This window comes from Zophobas morio, unplaced genomic scaffold, assembly GCF_036711695.1.
Source record: "Zophobas morio isolate AGI-343-1 ecotype UQ-CSIRO unplaced genomic scaffold, CSIRO_AGI_Zmor_V1 ptg000021l, whole genome shotgun sequence".
Classification (NCBI taxonomy): domain Eukaryota; kingdom Metazoa; phylum Arthropoda; class Insecta; order Coleoptera; family Tenebrionidae; genus Zophobas; species Zophobas morio.
This window is the reverse complement of record NW_026972126.1, coordinates 23,769,298-23,789,020: the sequence shown is the minus strand read 5'-3', so window position 1 is coordinate 23,789,020 and position 19,723 is coordinate 23,769,298. Positions and strand designations below refer to the sequence as shown.

Genomic DNA, 19,723 nt, shown 5'->3' with positions numbered 1-19,723 from the left:
GATTGTAGAAATTATGAAAATTCTGCTGATTCTGAGGATGTTCGTTAAAGATTCTGGAGATTCTAAAAATTTCAATAAAATCAAGGGTTTAGAGTCTAGCAGTTCCATCAATTCCAAAAAGAAATCAAAAGTTTTAAAGTCTAGCGCTTCCAGCAATTCTAGAGAATCTAAAAATTCTAGAGATTTAAGGATTCTATAGGTTTTGGAGATGCTGAAGATTCTGCAGATTCTAAAATTTCGAGAAATTCTAGAAATTTCAGAGATTCTAGAAATTATACATCTTTTAAGGGTTCTAGAAATTTTGTTCCAGGCATTCTAGAAAAAATTATGGAAAGGCAAAAGATTCTGGATTCTAAAGATTCTAGAGGTTCTAAGGATTCAATAGATTCTAAGGATTGAAAAATTCTAAAAATTCCAAAAATTCGAGACTAAAAATTCTTGAAATTTTCGAGATTCTGAAAATGTTAAAGATTATAAAGAGTCCAAGAAATCCAAAGTTTTAGACTTTACCGGTTCCAAAAATTATAGATATTCTAAAAATTCTAGAGACTCTAGTGGTTTTAGAGTTACTAGAAGTTTTGGGAGATTCTAGAGATACTGAAGATTCTGGAAATTCTAACTTAAGCGGTTCCAGTAATTCTAGGGATTAGAGATTCTAAAGCTTCGAACAATTTTACAAATCCGAAAAAATCTAGCAATTTTAAAGTTTCTACAAGTTTTAGAGATTTTAAGGATTCTAGAGATTATGAAGATTCTGGTGATTCTGTAGCTGTTAGTTAAAGATTCTAGATGTTCTAAAAATCGTAGGAATTATAGACGTTTTAGAGATTGTAGATGTTCTGGTGATTCTCTAGGTCCTAAAGATTCTGAAGATTCTAAAGGTTCTAGAGGTTTTAAAGAATCTAGAAGCTCTAGAGTCTGGAAATGCTAAAAATTCTGTAGATTATAAAGATTCGGAGAATTTTAGAAATTCCAAAAATTTCAAAGATTCTAGAAAATCTACATGTTATAAAGGTTCTAGAAATTTTGGAATTTCTGAAGATTCTAGAGGTTCTAAGGATTCAGGAGTTGTTACCAGGTATTGCTGGTTGTCTAAAACAATAAATGCGAAATAAAAAATAAAATTCTGGTGTAGTTTTCACTGTAGAAAAGCCAACAGTACAATTAAAATTACGTAGCAATTACGACATTTGAGATATTTACCGTTTATTTTACTATTTAGTTGCCCAACGGGTTCATTTGAACATAACCTCACTTTCGCGAATCGTCAAAAAATGCTGAATTACCAGTGGAAAAAGAATTTAAATACACAATCGACAAGGGACAAGGGTCTACGTACAGTCTTATTCCAACGAGCACACTCATTCCTGAGAATTGCGTTACTTTTGACCCCTTATGACAAAACAAGGTTATGTTTACTGTATATTGCGGGTTGCCTAAAGCAATAAATGCGAAATAAAAAATTAAAATTCTGCTGCAGTTTTCACTGTGGAAACCCAACAGTAAAATTAAAATTACGGGGTAATTACAAAATTTGATTATTCACCACTTATTTTATTATTTAGTTAGCTAACTGGTCCATCTGAACATAACCTCACTTTCGAATATCATCAAGAAATGCCGATTTTACCAGTGGAAAACAGTCGTGCAGTCTCAATTCCAACAAACTAAGCAAATAATACTTCAAACAAACCACTCAACAGCTTTAAATATTTTTTAATGCAAATATTTCAGACGTTTTGTATTACACAAAATTTCTAATAGTGCGGTTAATAATCGAAAAATAAATTTATTTCTAACAGTCCTTGCTTCTTGGTGTTTCCCCTGAGTGTCTATTATTCATATGCTTCTTCAGCGCATACCGGAACGCCGTCGAGTAATCGCACCACTCGCACACCAACATCTCCAAATCTTTTTTCTCCGTATGTTTAGCTTTAACGTGGTCGTCCAAATTACACTTCCTCTTAGTAATAAAATCGCACAGTTCGCACTGCATCCAAACAACATTAATCGGATCGGTGTGTTGGAACCTCAAATGTTTCCTCAGCTCGTTCTTCCTCTTCGCTTTATATTCGCACTTGTCACAGTAAAACCACTCGATGTCCTTCAAGTCTGTATGATTCGAAACGACGTGACCCTTCAAACTCGTACACCACTTGGTTTTAAACGGGCAGTGTTCACAATGAAACCATTTATCACCAATCGGTAGTTTTTCCTTCAAATGTTTAATTTTCATATGGTGCGTTAACGACTTCTGTTGAACCGCTCGAAAGGGGCAGAAATCGCACTTGAAATGGGGCTTCGCGTTAGCGTGTTTGCAGACGACGTGGCTTCGGAGAAGGTTCATATACTTGGCTTTGTACGGGCACAGTTCACATTTCACCCACTTGATCGAGTCAGGGTGTGGGTGTTTGATGTTAATGTGTTTTTGGAGGCGTTTTTTCAATTTTGTTTTGAAAGGACACTGATCACATTCAATCCACTGGATTGAGTCGGAGGTGTCGTGGGTCACTTCGTGCTCCTTTAGAGCTTGCCGGGTGCGTCCTTTGAACGCGCACGACTCACATTTGAACCAGTTGACGTTGTCTGAAGAGCTGTGTTTTGCTTGAAAGTGTCTATCGAGGTTGTATTTCCGTTTCGTCATATATTTGCACTCGAAGCACTTGAACAATGCAACGTTCACGGGGCAATGTTTGGAGTTGATGTGGCGCCTCAAGTATCCGGGTTTACAAGTGTAGGAACAAAGCTCGCACGACTCAAACGTTTGTTTTCTTATACTCATATCTAATTTCTCCCATTTGGTGTCGTCGAAACGTACGCGGTGGACGTTTTCGACGTGTTTTTGGATGTTGTACTTCTGTTTCAGGGTGTATGGAGATGTGAAAGAGCACTGTTTGCATTTATACACAGTGATAGTTCGTTGCTTGGAATTTGCACTTTTACAGCTGTTTCTTTGGTTGTGTGTCATGAGAAACAAGATAGAGTGAGTTTGGAAGTTACATTTATCACAAGTGTAAGTCTTCAGCGGTTCTGGTGGGTGTAGCCTGGGGTTTGAGTGGTCATGGGTTTGGAAAAGCACTTTGAAATGGGTTGTGTAGTTGCAAATGGTGCAAATGTGTTGTTTCAAGTCCGGGGTCCAACAGGTGAAGTGGTCGTTGATGCATGCCCAGAACTGGGCATTTTTTTGGTTATAGCCCTGATTAATTGTGTTTTCGCACATTTTGCATCTTTTGGCGAAAAGTGGGGTTATGTTGACGATGTCGCACAGTAGTTTAATTGAATCGCGACAATTTTGAACTACGAGTAAAAGTTTCTACCGTTTCAATCATCGAAAGTTGTTTCGATAGAACTTCCCTCGCTTCGGAAGTACAGCCCAACAAATATTGCTTCTCTGAAAAATAATAAAATTTGATTTTGCGGGATTTTAGGTTTTTACGATAACCTCTACGGAATAAAAACAATATAGAAGGTAGAGGACACGGCGTAATGGAAAAAAGAAGGTTTCACCGGGTTTCACAATCTAAAAAAAGGACAGTTGGGAGCCCCGAGAAGATTTAATATTAAAAAAAAGACACTTGGGGCCCCCGAGAACATTTCTCCTTCTTTAAACTTTAAACTTTAAAACTTTGGATTTTTTGGACTTTTTAGATTCTTCAAGATCTTCAGAAACTTGAAAATTTCAAGAATTTTTAGAATCCTTGGAGTCATTGGACTCCAGGATGTTTTGCTTCTCAGTAATTTTCTTTAGAATGTCTAGAACCTCTAGAATCAGAATTTCCAAAATGTCTAGAACCCTTAAAACATGTAGGATTTATAGAATTCCTCGAATCTTTATAATCTGCAGAATTTTTAGCATTTCCAGACTTTCCAGAGCTTCTAGATTCTTTAAAATCTCTAGAGCCATTAGAATCTTTAGAATCTCTGGAATTGTTGGAACCGCTGTGGATTTCTTGGAACTTTTAGGATCTGTAGAATCTCTATAATCTATAGAATCTCCAGAATTTTTGGAATTTCTAGAATTTCTATCTCTAGAATATTTAGAATCTCCAGAATCTTTAGTGCCTAGAGAATCCCCATAATCTCTACAATCCATAAAAGGTCTAGAATTCCTAGAATCTTTAACTAACACCTACAGAATCACCAGAACTTTCATAATCTCTAGAACTCTAAAATCTCTAGAACCTCTAGAAACTTTAAAATTTTTAAAATTTTTCGGATTTCTAAAATTTATCGAATCTTTAGGATTTGTAATCTCTAGAATTACTGGAACCACTCGACTTGGATATTTTGAAGTTTTTAGAACCCTTATTAGAATCAACAGAATTTCCAGAACCTATAGGATCTCTAAAACCACTAGAATCTGTGGAATTTTTGGAACTGCTGGATTTCTTGGAATCTTTAGAATCTTTAACATCTAAAAAATCTCCAAAATCTCAAGAATCTCTAGAATTTTTGGAATCATTAGAATCTCTAGAATCCTTAAAACCCCTAGAATATTTAGAATCCAGAATCTTTAGCATCTCCACAATTTCCAGAATCTCTAGAATGTCTAAAACCTCTAGAATCTTTACATTAAAAAAAGACGTTTGGCGTCCCAGAGAAAGTTTTACATTTTTAAAAAATACAATATATACTATGGATTTCTTAGACTCTTGAGAATCTTTAACATCTTCAGAATCTCGAAAATTTCTAGAACCCTTGAAACATGTAGAATTTCTAGAATCTCTGGAATTTTTGGAATTTTTAGAATTCCTCGAATCTTTATAACCTGCAGAATTTTTAGTATTTGCAGACTCCCCAGAGCTTCTAGATTCTTTAAAATCTCTAGAGCCTCTAGAATATTTAGAATCTCTAGAATTGCTGCAACCGCTGTGGATTTCTTGGAGCTTTTAGAATCTCCAGAATCTTTAGTACCTAGAGAATCTCCAGAACATCTACAATCTCCAAAACGTCTAGAATTCCTAGAATTTTTAGCATATCTAAAATTGCTGGAACTGCTAAACTCTAAACCCTTGAATTGCTTGGAATATTTAGAATCTCCAGAGTCTTTAACTAACACCTGCAGAATCACCAGAACTTTCATAACCTCTAGAATCTCTAAAAACTCTAGAACCTCTAGAAACTTTAAAATTTCTAGAATTTTTCGGATTTCGAAAATGTATCTTTAGAATCTTTAATCCCTAGATTTACTGGAACCACTCTTTTGGAGTCTTGAGAAACCTTATAATTTCCAGAATCTCTAGAATCTATAAGGTCTCGAAAACCACTAGAATCTCTAGAAACTTTTGGAACTGCTGGATTTCTTGGAATCTCCAAAATGTCAAGAATCTCTAGAATTGTCTTTAGAATCTTTAGAATCCTTAAAACTCCTAGAATCTTTAGAATCCAGAATCTTTAGCATCTCCACAATTTCCAGAACCTCTAGAATGTCTAAAACCCCTAGAATCTATCTTTATATTAAAAAAGAGACAGTTGGGACCCCCGAGAAGGTTTCACATAAATAAATGACATTTGGCGCCCCCGAGAATTAAGGTTTTACATCTTAAAAAAATTAGTTGAAGGGTGTGTCGACAGAACTTCCCTCGCTCCTGAAGTACTTTGCATAGATTTGTAATTTTCAAGGGGCGTTTCTGGAAAAACCACTGGAGTTATCGAATAAATGAAAGCGGGAATGATTTCTACGGCTCTAAATCTACAAGAAAATGTATTTAGTGAAATTTCGAAAATTTCGTTGAAAATTGGTGGAAAATTGGTCGTATTTTGCATAGATTTGTACTTTTCAAAGTACGATTCTGGAAAAACCATTGGAGTTGTCGAAGAAATGAAAGCGGAAGTGACTTCTACGATCCGAAATCTACAAGAAAATGTATATAGTGAAATTTCGAAAATTTCGTTGAAAATTGGTCGAGAATTGGTCGTATTTTGCATAGATTTGTACTTTTCAAAGGACGATTATGGTAAAACCATTGGAGTTATCGAATAAATGAAAGCGGGAGTGACTTCTACGGCCCCAAATCTACAAGAAAATGTATTTAATGAAATTTCGAAAATTTCGTTGAAAATTGGTCGAGAATTGGTCGTATTTTGCATAGATTTGTACTTTTCAAAGGACGATTCTGGAAAAACCATTAGAGTTATCGAAGAAATGAAAGCGGGAGTGACTTCTACGTCCCGAAATCTACAAGAAAATGTATCTAGTGAAATTTCGAAAATTTCGTTAAAAATTGGTCGGAAATTGGTCGTATTTTGCATAGATTTGTAATTTTCAAAGTACGATTCTGGAAAAACCATTGGTGTTATCGAAGATGTGAAAGCGGGAGTGACTTCTACGGCCCCAAATCTACAAAAAATGTATTTAGTGAAATTTCGAAAATTTCGTTGAAAATTGGTCGAAAATTGGTCGTATTTTGCATTGATTTGTACTTTTCAAAGGACGATTCTGGAAAAACCATTAGAGTTATCGAAGATGTGAAAGCGGGAGTGACTTCTACGGCAATCGGTCCAGCAGTTTTGGAGATTACGTGTCAAATAAAAATCGATACAGACAGCATACAGACATACAAACGGAAACAGAAAACTACTTTTTTCGTACTCTAGGGGTCATGAAACGTCGAGAAAATATGAAAGTGGCCATTCGTCCGATGGAACAAAAAATTGAGTCTAGTATAGTTTGAAGGAACCCTAGATGTTTTCAAGTAATTTATTTCAAAATTTCAGAGAATTTGTCAAAAATAAACGAATCCACACAAGTAATTAGTATGTAGGCAACCAATAATACACTTCTATATAATTTAATTCCCATTTATAACTAGTGTGAAAGCTGAAGGATAGTTATAAAGAAAAATAAACTTTTCATTCATTATTATCTAACGCATTTGAAAAACTACGACAAATTAAATGTCAACGTGTATTTTTTTTGTCGTTCCTTGTTCCGTCAATATTTTTTCGTATTAAATAGAGCGTAACCAACAAAATGAGGTCAAATCCATTAATCACAAATATTATTATCGTGGCACTTTATTTCAAATGCAACCAGCACGCCATAAAGACATTTACAGTTCTTTCCATATTTTTCACCAACTTCTGAAATGTTCTGGGGTGGTGCCTCTATCTTTCGACCCCAACTCAAGACAGTACACCATGCAACCCAAGTTAAGGTTCCTCAGTGGCGCTATTTTATTTTCCATTGTATCTCTACAGACGTTATTTTTTTCACACTGTGGCAAAATGTACACATACCTAGGGGTCAGCTTTCTCATAAACCTAGACTATACGTTTATATTTGCAATTTTATTAATTCACTTGAACTTGCAAAGCCACAAAATTATAAAAGTGTTTTCTAGAATTGACACCTTCGACCAAAATGTCAACTTTGCATATCCGTGTAACCACAGTCTGAAGAAGCACTATCTTCTGAACTTTCTCCACATCGGTCTCTACATCTTAATGGGCGTTTTTTACCGAACATATGCTTCATACAGTGTGTCGAATTTTTGTTTGCTCAGTATATACATGTCTTTGGTTTGCGTTTTATTTACTCGTTTGATATTCATTTTTTTCGTTAAAGAAATCGAAACCAGATATGTACATCTCGGACACTTTGTCGACCCAAAACGCGCCATTTCGAAGCTGACAGAGCTCGAAGGAATTTGCAGAAAAGTAAACGCGATTTACCATTTTCCTTTAATCCGAAATTTCCTCCGAAGTTTTATTTGGTTGACATTGGATATGGTTCACCTAGTTTTACTGGAGGATCGTTCCGTGGGGAGAATTTTTCTGGTGGTTTCGGGCTGCTGCTGGATGGTGCTGAATTTCTGGGAAATAATGTTGATTATACAACCCGTTGAAGATCTGTATCGTCAAGTGAGTTTGGTTTTGTGGTTGTGTAGGGTAAAATATGGTGGTTTTAGATTGGTGTGGTCTATAGGAAAATAGAAGCGAACATTGAAAAAGAAAAACTAACGGGGTACAATTTGCACAATTACTTAAGGAGTTTTAAATTTTCAGTTGCCGGGGTCTTTTCTCTCGATTATACAATGGCTCGTAGAGTGAGTATTTGTGTTCTTTTATTTGGGGTTTTTATTTTTTAATTTCAGATTTTGGCAGGGTGCTTGACCTATCTTGTCTTCATTGTGCAGTTTGCAGTTTTGGAAAAATAATTTCCAGTCGATTTTTTCTGAATGCAATTTATTAAAGGGGAAAGTAGTGCGTAATGACTTAATTTATTACACGCAATTATTGTAATGGCACAAAACATGTAATAATATTTATGTATTTATACTTCATATTCAGCTAATGCAAATACACATTTATACTTAATATATTACTTGTGATTATATAACAAATCGTTATATATTTTTAACACAAATAAATAACAATTAATCGATTTAGTACTTTTATATAACCCCAAACTGTACAATAAACACAAGGTATGTCAAACTCCCCGACAAAATCTGAAATTTAAAACACCGTAATTTTAATAGATAAATGTCAAAAAATACCAAGTACTCACAATACAAGCCACTGTATAATCGAGAGGAAACACCCCAGCGACCGAAAACCTGGCATTCTTTAACAAAATATGCAACCGGTGCTTCTTCACTTGCCCCTTTTCAATTTTCGCTCCAATTTTTTCGTACACCAAATTAATCTAAAAACGCCATTTTACAACAGCCAACCAAAAACCACTTACTTTCGCATATAGTTCTTCTAAAGGTTGTACGACCAGCAGTATTTCACTAAAATTCAACACCCCCCAGCAGATACTAAGAACAACCAGATAAATTTTGTCCATCAACCGATCTTCTATTAAAAACAAGACAACCATGTCCATCGTCAACCAAATAAAAAGCTTTCCGAAATTTCGAATCAGCGGAAAGTTGTAAAACGCGTTAACTTTTTGACAAATTTCCACAAGTTCTGCTACGCTAGAGAGAAAAAAATTTGGATCGGCGACTTCTCCGAGATGCTCGAACCTGATCTGGATTTCTTTGATAAAAAAGACGAAAAGCAAACGCGTGAATAATACGGAACTGGAAGAAACGTTCTGACCGAGCAGACAAAAACCATGAGCGTGGCGCGAAGAATATTTCATGTAAATGAGGTCAGTAGCGAGCATGAGGCTAAAATGAAAGCAGTTTAAGAAAACGCACTTTTTTAACTGGGTGTCGTTCGAATAAGAAAATTTGATATTTTTGTCGAAGGTGTCAATCTTTGATAACAAGGTCATGATTTTGCGGGTACCGAGCTTTAAATAAATTAGTAGGAGTCCAAACATGACGGTGGCATCTACACCTATCAAAAGATCTGTCAGAAAATAAGCGAGCCTTTTTTTGCAATGCGAGAAGAAAAATGCTTGAGAAGATATGAGGAAAAATAGAATAAAGGCACCAAGATAGACATATTTTGTTTGATATGTGAATTGTTTTGCACTGGAATCAAAACTATAGGGCACTATTCCGAGACATCTCAGTATACGGTAAAATACGTGAAAAGAACTGTAAATATCTGTTTGAGTTGTTTGCTGCATTTGGGGGAAATGCAGCTTTTAGCATGCAATTCAATAATTAATAAACTATTTCCTTGTTTATGCTCTATTTAAGTAAGATCAATATCGACTAAACAATTAACTTGTTGTGTAAATATAATCCCTTTAATTTTCCGCTGACCTGGACTGGGCTAGATACACAATGTATGTACAGCTAGCGGCCAACATCTAGAAAATAACATAAACCAGTAGGCGACACTCGAATGACAAGTGAGGTTAGGATCACTGATCTGACATTGTAAATGTCATTTCCCAGGTGATTCTAACCCCACTTTTGTAAATAACTTACTGTAGAGAGTACGCTATAGTCAAGCGGAAAAGCTGCCCCAACTACAAACTTCACTCTGTTAGATTCTTTTTGTAATCTACACAGTGCGTGCTAAAAAAATCGAAATGATTTGATTTCAACGTTTTTCGGTCAATACCTTATCATAAAACTGCCTCTTCAGTAAACTTGAGCCTATTTTCTCGTAACTGGCATAAATCTGAAAACAAATTTTTAATAACTTGACCAAAATTAGCAACAACTTGTTACTGGTTACCCCACTGTATAAATCTTCTACAGGTTGTAAAAATAAAAATGTGTCACAAGTGAGAACAAGAACCCTATAAGCGATCAAATATAACAGAAGCCTATTTGTTCGTTCTAACAAAGTAATAAGTAATATTCCCGTCATAACAAAAAAAATCCTGGCACAATTCCTAGCGAGCGGCAAGTTATACAAAGCGTTCACCGACTTACATACTTGTTTTAGTTGTATCAAGTAGAAATTCACGCTTTCTGGATTGTTCTGGCAAGTAATTTGACTCAGATATCTATATCTAGCTTTTATCTCCATGACGAAGAACAAAAAGGGGAGTCGTATGAGTAAAAAATTAAAAACAATGTTGTTAGAACGGCTGACGGTACAAACCCAATTTTCCTTTCTATCGAAATAGATGAAAAACAGTGTGTTTAAAGTTAAAATTACAAAAAGGACAAAACAGTTTAAAATGAGGTATTTTCTAAAATCGGCATTAACACCACGGTTGAATTTTAATTGAGCATCTAAATCGTTAATATTACGCAATAAAACCATAAGTGCAGTCCTTTTAAGATAGAAGTAGATGAAAAAAAATGAAAACAGGACGGTTGAATCCGCGGTTAAAAATTTGTTCAAGCGTGAAGAGAAATCCTGAGTTCTGTTACATGTAAATACAATTATGCATTGACTACTTATAGTAAAAAGTAAAATAGCGATACTCAAAAATTGGTGGTTTTTGTCTACTGAATTTTGGTATCGTTTTGAGTTAAATTTGAAGGGTACTACTCCAGCAAAAGATAAGCATATGTATATGGGATAAAATGAAGAATAAATGTTTTTGTGAGGTTTCATTGTGAGCACTGCTCCCGGACTATCTACTTTGAACTAACATATCAATCTTACAAATCAAACAAACAAACATTTATTTGATTAAAAGTTTGATAATACCAGAACGAACAAATGCATTTAGTAAGTAATGGAAACGTTGCAACTGAATTTCATTTAAGTGTGTAACGAATTAAACTGAAGCAAATATATGACGTAAGTGATGCTTGCTCTCAACATCTGAAAGTCAATAACAAAAAAATTGCACTTTATTTCAAATGCGACGAGAACCTCAAAAAGACATTTACAGTTCTTTCCATATTTTTCACCAACTTCTGAAATGTTCTGGCGTGGTGCCCCTATCTTTCGACCCCAACTCAAGAAAGTACACCATGCAACCAAAGTTTAGGCTCCTCGGTGGCGTTATTTTATTTACCATTGTATCTCTACAAACGTTCTTTTTTTCACACTGTGGCAAAATGTACACATACGACTATCTAGGGGTCAGCTTTCTCATAAACCTAGACTATACGTTTATATTCGCAATTTTACTAATTCACTTGAACTTGCAAAGCCACAGAATTATAAAATTGTTTTCTAGAATTGACACCTTCGACCAAAATGTCAACTTTGAATATCCCCGCAACCACAGTCTGAAGAAACACTTTCTTTTAAACTTTATCCACATCGGTCTCTACATCTTGATGGGTGCTATTTACCGAGCATACGCTTCACACACTGTGTCGAATTTTTGTTTGCTCAGTATATACACGCCTTCGGCTTGCGTTTTATTTACGCGTTTGATATTCATCTTTTTCATTGAAGAAATCAAAACCAGATATGTACATCTCGGACGCGTTGTCGACCCAAAACGCGCCATTTCGAAGCTGACAGAGCTTGAAGGAATTTGTAGAAAAGTAAACGCGATTTACCATTTTCCTTTAATCCGAAATTTCTTCCGAAATTTTCTTTGGTTGACATTGGATATGGTTCATGTGGTTTTATTGGGGGATCGTTCCGGGGGGAGAATTTTTCTGGTGGTTTCGGGTGGCTGCTGGATGGTACTGAATTTCTGGGAAATAATGTTGATGATACAACCCGCTGAAAATCTGAATCGTCAAGTGAGTTTGGTTTTTGTGGTTTTGTAAAGTAAATATGGTGGTTTTAGATTGGTGTGGTCTATAGGAAAATAGAAGCGAAAATTGAAAAAGAAAAACTCACGGGGTACAGTGTGCATAATTACTTAGTAGGTACTAGCCCCGCCCACCCACCCTCGCTTGTGTGTCGATTGCCAGAATCGATCTTATTTTAGCAGAAACTACCCCCGCCCACCCCCTTTCTTTTTTTAGACGGTATGTCATTTGCCAAAATCAGTCTTACCTTAGCAGACACTTGCCCCGCCCACCCACCCTCTCTTGTCTTCGAGGGTATCTCATCTGCCAAAATTACTCTTATCTTAAAAGATAGTTACATTTTGCCTTTTTTCTTAATATATGTAGTCAATCTTTTCAGAACAAGAAACTTAAAACAGGTTTAAATTTGTATAGGGAAATATCGATTTTGCAATTATTACGCTCCGCCCCTCGGTCTGATAACGAATGAAAAATTTATCACGATCGAGATCGAGACGGCTTTTCTTTTAAATCAATACATTTAGTTTTCTTTGTATTACAAGATTACTTAAGAACATATCTCACATGGTAGCTTCTCGTAAAAAAATAAGGATTTTACAATTAATTAGGCTCCGCTCCTCGGCTTACGACGAATAAAAAAATCATCAGAATTGCGATAGGGTAGGTGGGTGGGGCTTATATTTTGATTTTTTTTTTCTTAATATACATAACCATCTTTTCACCACCACAAGAAACTTAGAACATAGTTAAAATGGTACATTTTTACAAGGAAATATGGATTTTCAATTATAGGGCGGAGGCTAATTGCAAAATCCAAATTTACTTATACAAATTTTCCATTTTAAACATGTTTTAAGTTTCATGTTATGAAAAGAAGTTAAACATATTAAAACCAAAAAGGCAAAACGTAAGCCCGCCCACCCGCCCAGTCTCTATTGTGATGAATTTTTTTATTCGGCGTCAACCAAGGCGACGGAGCTTAACTGCAAAATAGTAATTTCTTTACAAGAAATTAAAAACATGTTTTTGAGTATCGTGTTTTTCAAAGAATACTGTGTACAGTAAGAAAAAAAGGCAAAATATGAACCCCACCCACCCGCCCCATCCTAATTGTGATGATTTTTTTTATTCTTAGAAAGTTGAAACACCTTTAAAATGGTGAATTTTTGTAGGTAAATATGGATTTTGCAATTAAGCTCCGCCCCTAGGTTTGGCGACCAATGAAAACTGCATTACTATATATTTAGATCAGGACAGGTATGGGTGGGGCTTAATCTTTGGATGTATTTTTTTCTTAATCTACATAATATTCTCTTAACAACACGATACTCAAAACATGTTTTTAATGTCTCATGGAGAAATAAGGATCTTGCAGTTAAGCTCCGCCTTCTTGAGTCACGACGAATAAAAAAAATCATCACAATTGAGACAGGGCGGGTGGGCGGGGCTACATTCTGCCTTTTTTTTTCTTAATATGTGTAGACTTATTTTGATAACAAGAAACTAAAAACATGTCTAAAATGGTATATTTTTGTAGTGATCAACTTAAATCCGCCACTTGGTTAAAATGGTACGCTTTTGAATTTTGAAATAAAGGGGCGGGGCCTAAATGCAAAATTGATATTTCCTGACACAAATTTGCCATTTTAAACATGTTTCAAGTTCATATTCTGAAAAGAAGTCTACACAGATTAAAACAAAAAAGAAAAATGTAAGCCCGCCCACCCTCCCAATCTCAATTGTAAGGATTTTTTTATTCGGCGTGAACCAAGGGGGTGGAGCTTGACTGCAAAATCCTTATTTCTTTACAAAAAATTATAAACAATTTTGAGTATTGTGTCGTTCAAAGAATACTACGTATATTAAGAAAAAAAGTTTTAAGCTTTCAGTTGCCGGGGTTTTCCCTCTCGATTATACAATGGTTTGGAGAGTGAGTACTTTTGTACTTTTATCAGGGGTTTTTAATTTTAATTTCAGATTTTGGCAGGGTGCTTGACGTACCTTGTCTTTATTGTGCAGTTTGCAGTTTTGGAAAAATAATTTCGAGTTGATTTTTTCTGAATGTAATTTATTAGAGCGGAAAGTAGTGCGTAATGACTTAATTTATTACACGCAATTATTGTAATGGCACAAAACATGTAATAATATTTATGTATTTATACTTCATATACAGCTAATTCAAATACAGATTTATACTTAATGTATTACTTGTGATTATATAACAAATCGTTTTATATTTTTAACACAAATAAATAGCAATCAATCGATTTAGTACTTTTATATAACCCCAAACTGTACAATAAACACAAGGTATGTCAAACTCCCCGACAAAATCTGAAATTTAAAACAACGTAATTTTAAGAGATAAATGTCAAAAAACACCTAGTACTCACAGTACAAGCCACTGTATAATCGAGAGGAAACACCCCAGCAACCGAAAACCTGGCATTCTTTAACAAAATATGCAACTGGTGCCTCTTCACTTGCCCCTTTTCAATTTTCGCTCCGATTTTTTCGTACACCAAATTAATCTAAAAACGCCATTTTACAACAGCCAACCAAAAACCACTCAAACAAAAACCATGAGCATGGCGCGAAGAATATTTCATGTAAATGAGGTCACTAACGAGCATGAGGCTAAAATGAAAACAGTTTAAGAAAACGCACTTTTTTAGCTGGGTGTCGTTCGAATAAGAAAATTTGATATTTTTGTCGAAGGTGTCAATTTTTGATAACAAAGTCATGATTTTGCGGGTACCGAGTTTTAGATAAATTAGTAGGAGTGCAAACATGACGGTGGCATCTACACCTATCAAAAGATCTGTCAGAAAATAAGCGAGTCTTTTTTTGCAATGCGAGAAGAAAAATGCTTGAGAAGATATGAGGAAAAATAGAATAAAGGCACCAAGATAGACATATTTTGTTTGAAATGTGAATTGTTTTGCACTGGAATCAAAACTATAGGGCACTATTCCGAGACATCTCAGTATACGGTAAAATACGTGAAAAGAACTGTAAATATCTGTTTGAGTTGTTTGCTGCATTTGGGGGAAATGCAGCTTTTAGTATGTAATCCAATAATTAATAAACTATTTCCTTGTTTATGCTCTATTTAAGTAAGATCAATATCGACTAAACAATTAACTTGTTGTGTAAATATAATCTCTTTAATTTTCCGCTGACCTGGACTGGGCTAGATACACAATGTATGTACAGCTAGCGGCCAACATCTAGAAAATAATAATAGAAACCAGTAGGCGACACTCGAATGACAAGTGAAGTTAGGATCACTGATCTGACATTATAAATGTCATTTTCCAGGTGATTCTAACCCCACTTTTGTAAATAACTTACTGTAGAGAGTACGCTATAGTCAAGCGGAAAAGCTGTCCCAACTACAAACTTCACTTTGTTAGATTCTTTCTGTAAACTACACAGTGCGTGCTAAAAAAAACGAAATAATTTCATTTTAACGTTTTTCGGTCAATACCTTATCATAAAAGTGCCTCTTCAGTAAACTTGAGCCTATTTTCTCGTAACTGGCATAAATCTGAAAACAAATTTTTAATAACTTGACCAAAATTAGCAACAACTTGTTACTGGTTACCTCACTGTATAAATCTTCTACTGGTTGTAAAAATAAAAATGTGTCACAAGTGAGAACAAAAACCCTATAAGCGATCAAATATAACAGAAGCCTATTTGTTCGTTCTAACAAAGTAATAAGTAATATTCCCGTCATAACAAAAAAAATCCTGGCACAATTCCTCGCGAGCGGCAAGTTATACAAAGCGTTCACCGACTTACATACTTGTTTTAGTTGTATCAAGTAGAAATTCACGCTTTCTGGATTGTTCTGGCAAGTAATTTGACTCAGATATCTATATCTAGCTTTTATCTCCATGACGAAGAACAAAAAGGGGAGTCGTATGAGTAAAAAATTAAACACAATGTTGTTAGAACGGCTGACCGTACAAACCCAATTTTCCTTTGTATCGAAATAGATGAAAAACAGTGTGTTTAAAGTTAAAATTACAAAAAGGACAAAACAGTTTAAAATGAGGTATTTTCTAAAATCGGCATTAACACCACGGTTGAATTTTAATTGAGCATCTAAATCGTTAATATTACGCAATAAAACCATAAGTGCAGTCCTTTTAAGATAGAAATAGATGAAAAAAAATGAAAACAGGACGGTTGAATCCGCGGTTAAAAATTTGTTCAAGCGTGAAGAGAAATCCTGAGTTCTGTTACATGTAAATACAATTATGCATTGACTACTTATAGCAAAAAGTAAAATAGCGATACTCAAAAATTGGTGGTTTTTGTGTACTGAATTTTGGTATCGTTTTGAGTTAAATTTGAAGGGTACTACTCCAGCAAAAGATAAGCATATGTATATGGGATAAAATGAAGAATAAATGTTTTTGTGAGGTTTCATTGTGAGCACTGCTCCGGGCACTATCTACTCTGAACTAATATATCAATCTTACAAATCAAACAAACAAATATTTATTTGATTAAAAGTTTGATAATAACAGAACGAACAAATGCATTTAGTAAGTAATGGAAACGTTGCGACTGAATTTCATTTAAGTGTGTAACGAATTAAACTGAAGCAAATACATGACGCAAGTGATGCTTGCTCTCAACATCTGAAAGTCAATAACAAAAAAATTGCACTTTATTTCAAATGCGACGAGAACCCCAAAAAGACATTTACAGTTCTTTCCATATTTTTCACCAACTTCTGAAATGCTCTGGCGTGGTGCCCCTATCTTTCGACTCCAACTCAAGACAGTACACCATGCAAACAAAGTGTAGGCTCCTCGGTGGCGTTATTTTATTTTCCATTGTATCTCTACAGACGTTCTTTTTTTCACACTGTGGCAAATTGTACACATACGAGTATCTAGGGGTCAGCTTTCTCATAAACTTAGACTACACGTTTATATTCGCAATTTTACTAATTCACTTGAACTTGCAAAGCCACAAAATTATAAAATTGTTTTCTAGAATTGACACCTTCGACCAAAATGTCAACTTTGAATATCCTTGCAATCACAGTCTGAAGAAGCACTATCTTCTAAACTTTATCCACATCGGTCTCTGCACCTTGATGGGTGTTATTTACCGAACATATACTTTTTATACTATGTCTAATTTTTGTTTACTCAGTATATACACGTCTTCGGCTTGCGTCTTATTCACGGGTTTGATATTCATCTTTTTCATTAAAGAAGTCAAAACCAGATATGTACATCTCGGGCACGTTTTCGACCCAAAACGCGCCGTTTTGAAGCTGATAGAGCTTGAAGAAATTTGTAGAAAAGTAAACGCGATTTACCATTTTCCTTTAATCCGAAATTTCTTCCGAATTTTCTTTGGTCGACATTGGATATGGTTCATGTGGTTTTATTGGAGGATCGTTCCGCGGGGAGAATTTTTCTGGTGGTTTCGGGCGGTTGCTGGATGGTACTGAATTTCTGGGAAATAATGTTGATGATACAACCTGCTGAAGATCTGAATCGTCAAGTGAGTTTGGTTTTTGTGGTTGTGTAGGGTGAAATATGGTGGTTTTAGATTGGTGTGGTCTATAGGAAAATAGAAGCGAAAATTGAAAAAGAAAAACTAACGAGGTACAGTGTGCATAATTACTTAAGGAGTTTTAAGTTTTCAGTGGCCGGGGTTTTCCTTCTCGATTATACAGTGGCTTGGAGAGTGAGTATTTTTGTAATTTTATCAGGGGTTTTTAATTTAAATTTCAGATTTTGGCGGGGTGCTTGACGTACCTTGTCTTTATTGTGCAGTTTGCAGTTTTGGAAAAATAATTTCGAGTCGATTTTTTCTGAATGCAATTTATTAGAGCGGAAAGTGGTGCGTAATGACTTAATTTATTACACGCAATTATTGTAATGGCACAAAACATGTAATAATATTTATGTATTTATACTTCATATTCAGCTAATTCAAATACACATTTATACTTAATTTATTACTTGTGATTATATAACAAATCGTTTTATATTTTTAACACAAATAAATAGCAATCAATCGATTTAGTACTTTTATATAACCCCAAACTGTACAATAAACACAAGGTATGTCAAACTCCCCGACAAAATCTGAAATTTAAAACAACGTAATTTTAATAGATAAATGTCAAAAAACACTTAGTACTCACAGTACAAGCCACTGTATAATCGAGAGGAAACACCCCAGCAACCGAAAACCTTGCATTCTTTAACAAAATATGCAACCGGTGCCTCTTCACTTGCCCCTTTTCAATTTTCGTTCCAATTTTTTCGTACACCAAATTAATCTAAAAACGCCATTTTACAACAGCCAACCAAAAGCCACTTACTTTCGCATATAGTTCTTCTAAAGGTTGTACGACCAACAATATTTCAGTAAAATTCAACACCGCCCAGCCAGTACTAATAACCACCACAAAAATTTTCTCCATGAAACGATCCTCCATTAAAAACAAGACAACCATGTCCATCGTCAACCAAATAAAAAGCTTTCCGAAATTTCGAATCAGCGGAAAGTTGTAAAACGCGTTAACTTTTTGACAAATTTCCACAAGTTCTGCTGCACTGGAGAGAAGAAATTTCGGATCGGTGACTTCTCCGAGATGCTCGAACCTGATTTGGATTTCTTTGATAAAAAAGACGAAAAGCAAACGCGCGAATAATACGGAACTAGAAGATACGTTCTCACTGAGCAAACAAAAACCGGGGGCGTGGCGCGAAGAATATTTGGTGTAGATGAGGTCACTAGCGAGCATTAGGCTAAAATGAAAGCAGTTTAAGAGGACGCACTTTTTTAACTGGGTGTCGTTCGAATAAGAAAATTTAATATTTTTGTCGAAGGTGTCGATTTTCGATAACAGATTCAGGAGTTTGCGACTGCCGAGTTTTAAATAAATTAGGAGGAGTGCAAACATGAAGGTGGCGTCTACACCTATCAAAAGATCTGACAGGAGATAGGGGAATCTTTTTTTGCAATGGGAGAAGAAAAATGCCTGAGAAGATATGAGGGAAAGGAGAATAAAGACACCAAGATAGACATATTTTCTTTGAAATGTGTACTGTTTTGCACTGGAATCAAAAGTATAGGGTACTAGTCCGAGACATCTCATTATACGGTAGAATTTGTAAAAAGAACTATAAACATCTTTTCGAGTTCTTTGCTGCATTGAAAGAAATAAACGTTTAATGATTCAATAATTACTAAATTAATGTAGACGGTTATTGCTCATGCTCTATATAACTACAAACATTTCGACTAAAATGTGAATTGATCGTGTAAATATAATCAATAAATGCACAATTAATTTTCGAGGACTTTTGAATTATGCTAGATACACACTGATATTCGAACAATAGGTGTGATTAGTATCATTACAATTTAATTAACTTAGTACTACTTTTCTACTACTCCAAATTGTACGATATAAACAAGATACGTCAAACTCCCCGATAAAATCTGAAATTTCAAACTAATAACTTTAATAAACGTAGAAAATACTCACAGTGCAAGCCACCGTATAATCTAGAGGTAAAACCCCGGCAACCGAAAACCTCACTTTTCTCAACAAAATATATAATCGGTGTCTCTTCATCTGCCCCCTTGCAATTTTCGCCTCTATTTTTTCGTCCACCGAACCAATCTAAAACCGCCACGTTTAC

At 35.1% G+C, this 19,723-nt stretch overlaps 1 protein-coding gene across 1 annotated transcript; it reads right to left on the bottom strand.

The window, feature by feature from the left end:
- Nucleotides 1-1,795: 1,795 nt before the first annotated feature.
- Nucleotides 1,796-3,220, bottom strand: LOC135131818 (zinc finger protein 142-like). Its single transcript, XM_064059668.1, has one exon. The coding sequence runs from the start codon at nucleotides 3,218-3,220 to the stop codon at nucleotides 1,796-1,798; it is 1,425 nt and encodes a 474-aa protein (XP_063915738.1).
- Between the last annotated feature and the right edge of the window lie 16,503 nt (nucleotides 3,221-19,723).

Coding starts and splice junctions, on each gene's coding strand:
- LOC135131818 (XM_064059668.1), bottom strand. CDS start 3,220: ATGTGCGAAAACACAATTAATCAGGGCTATAACCAAAAAAATGCCCAG.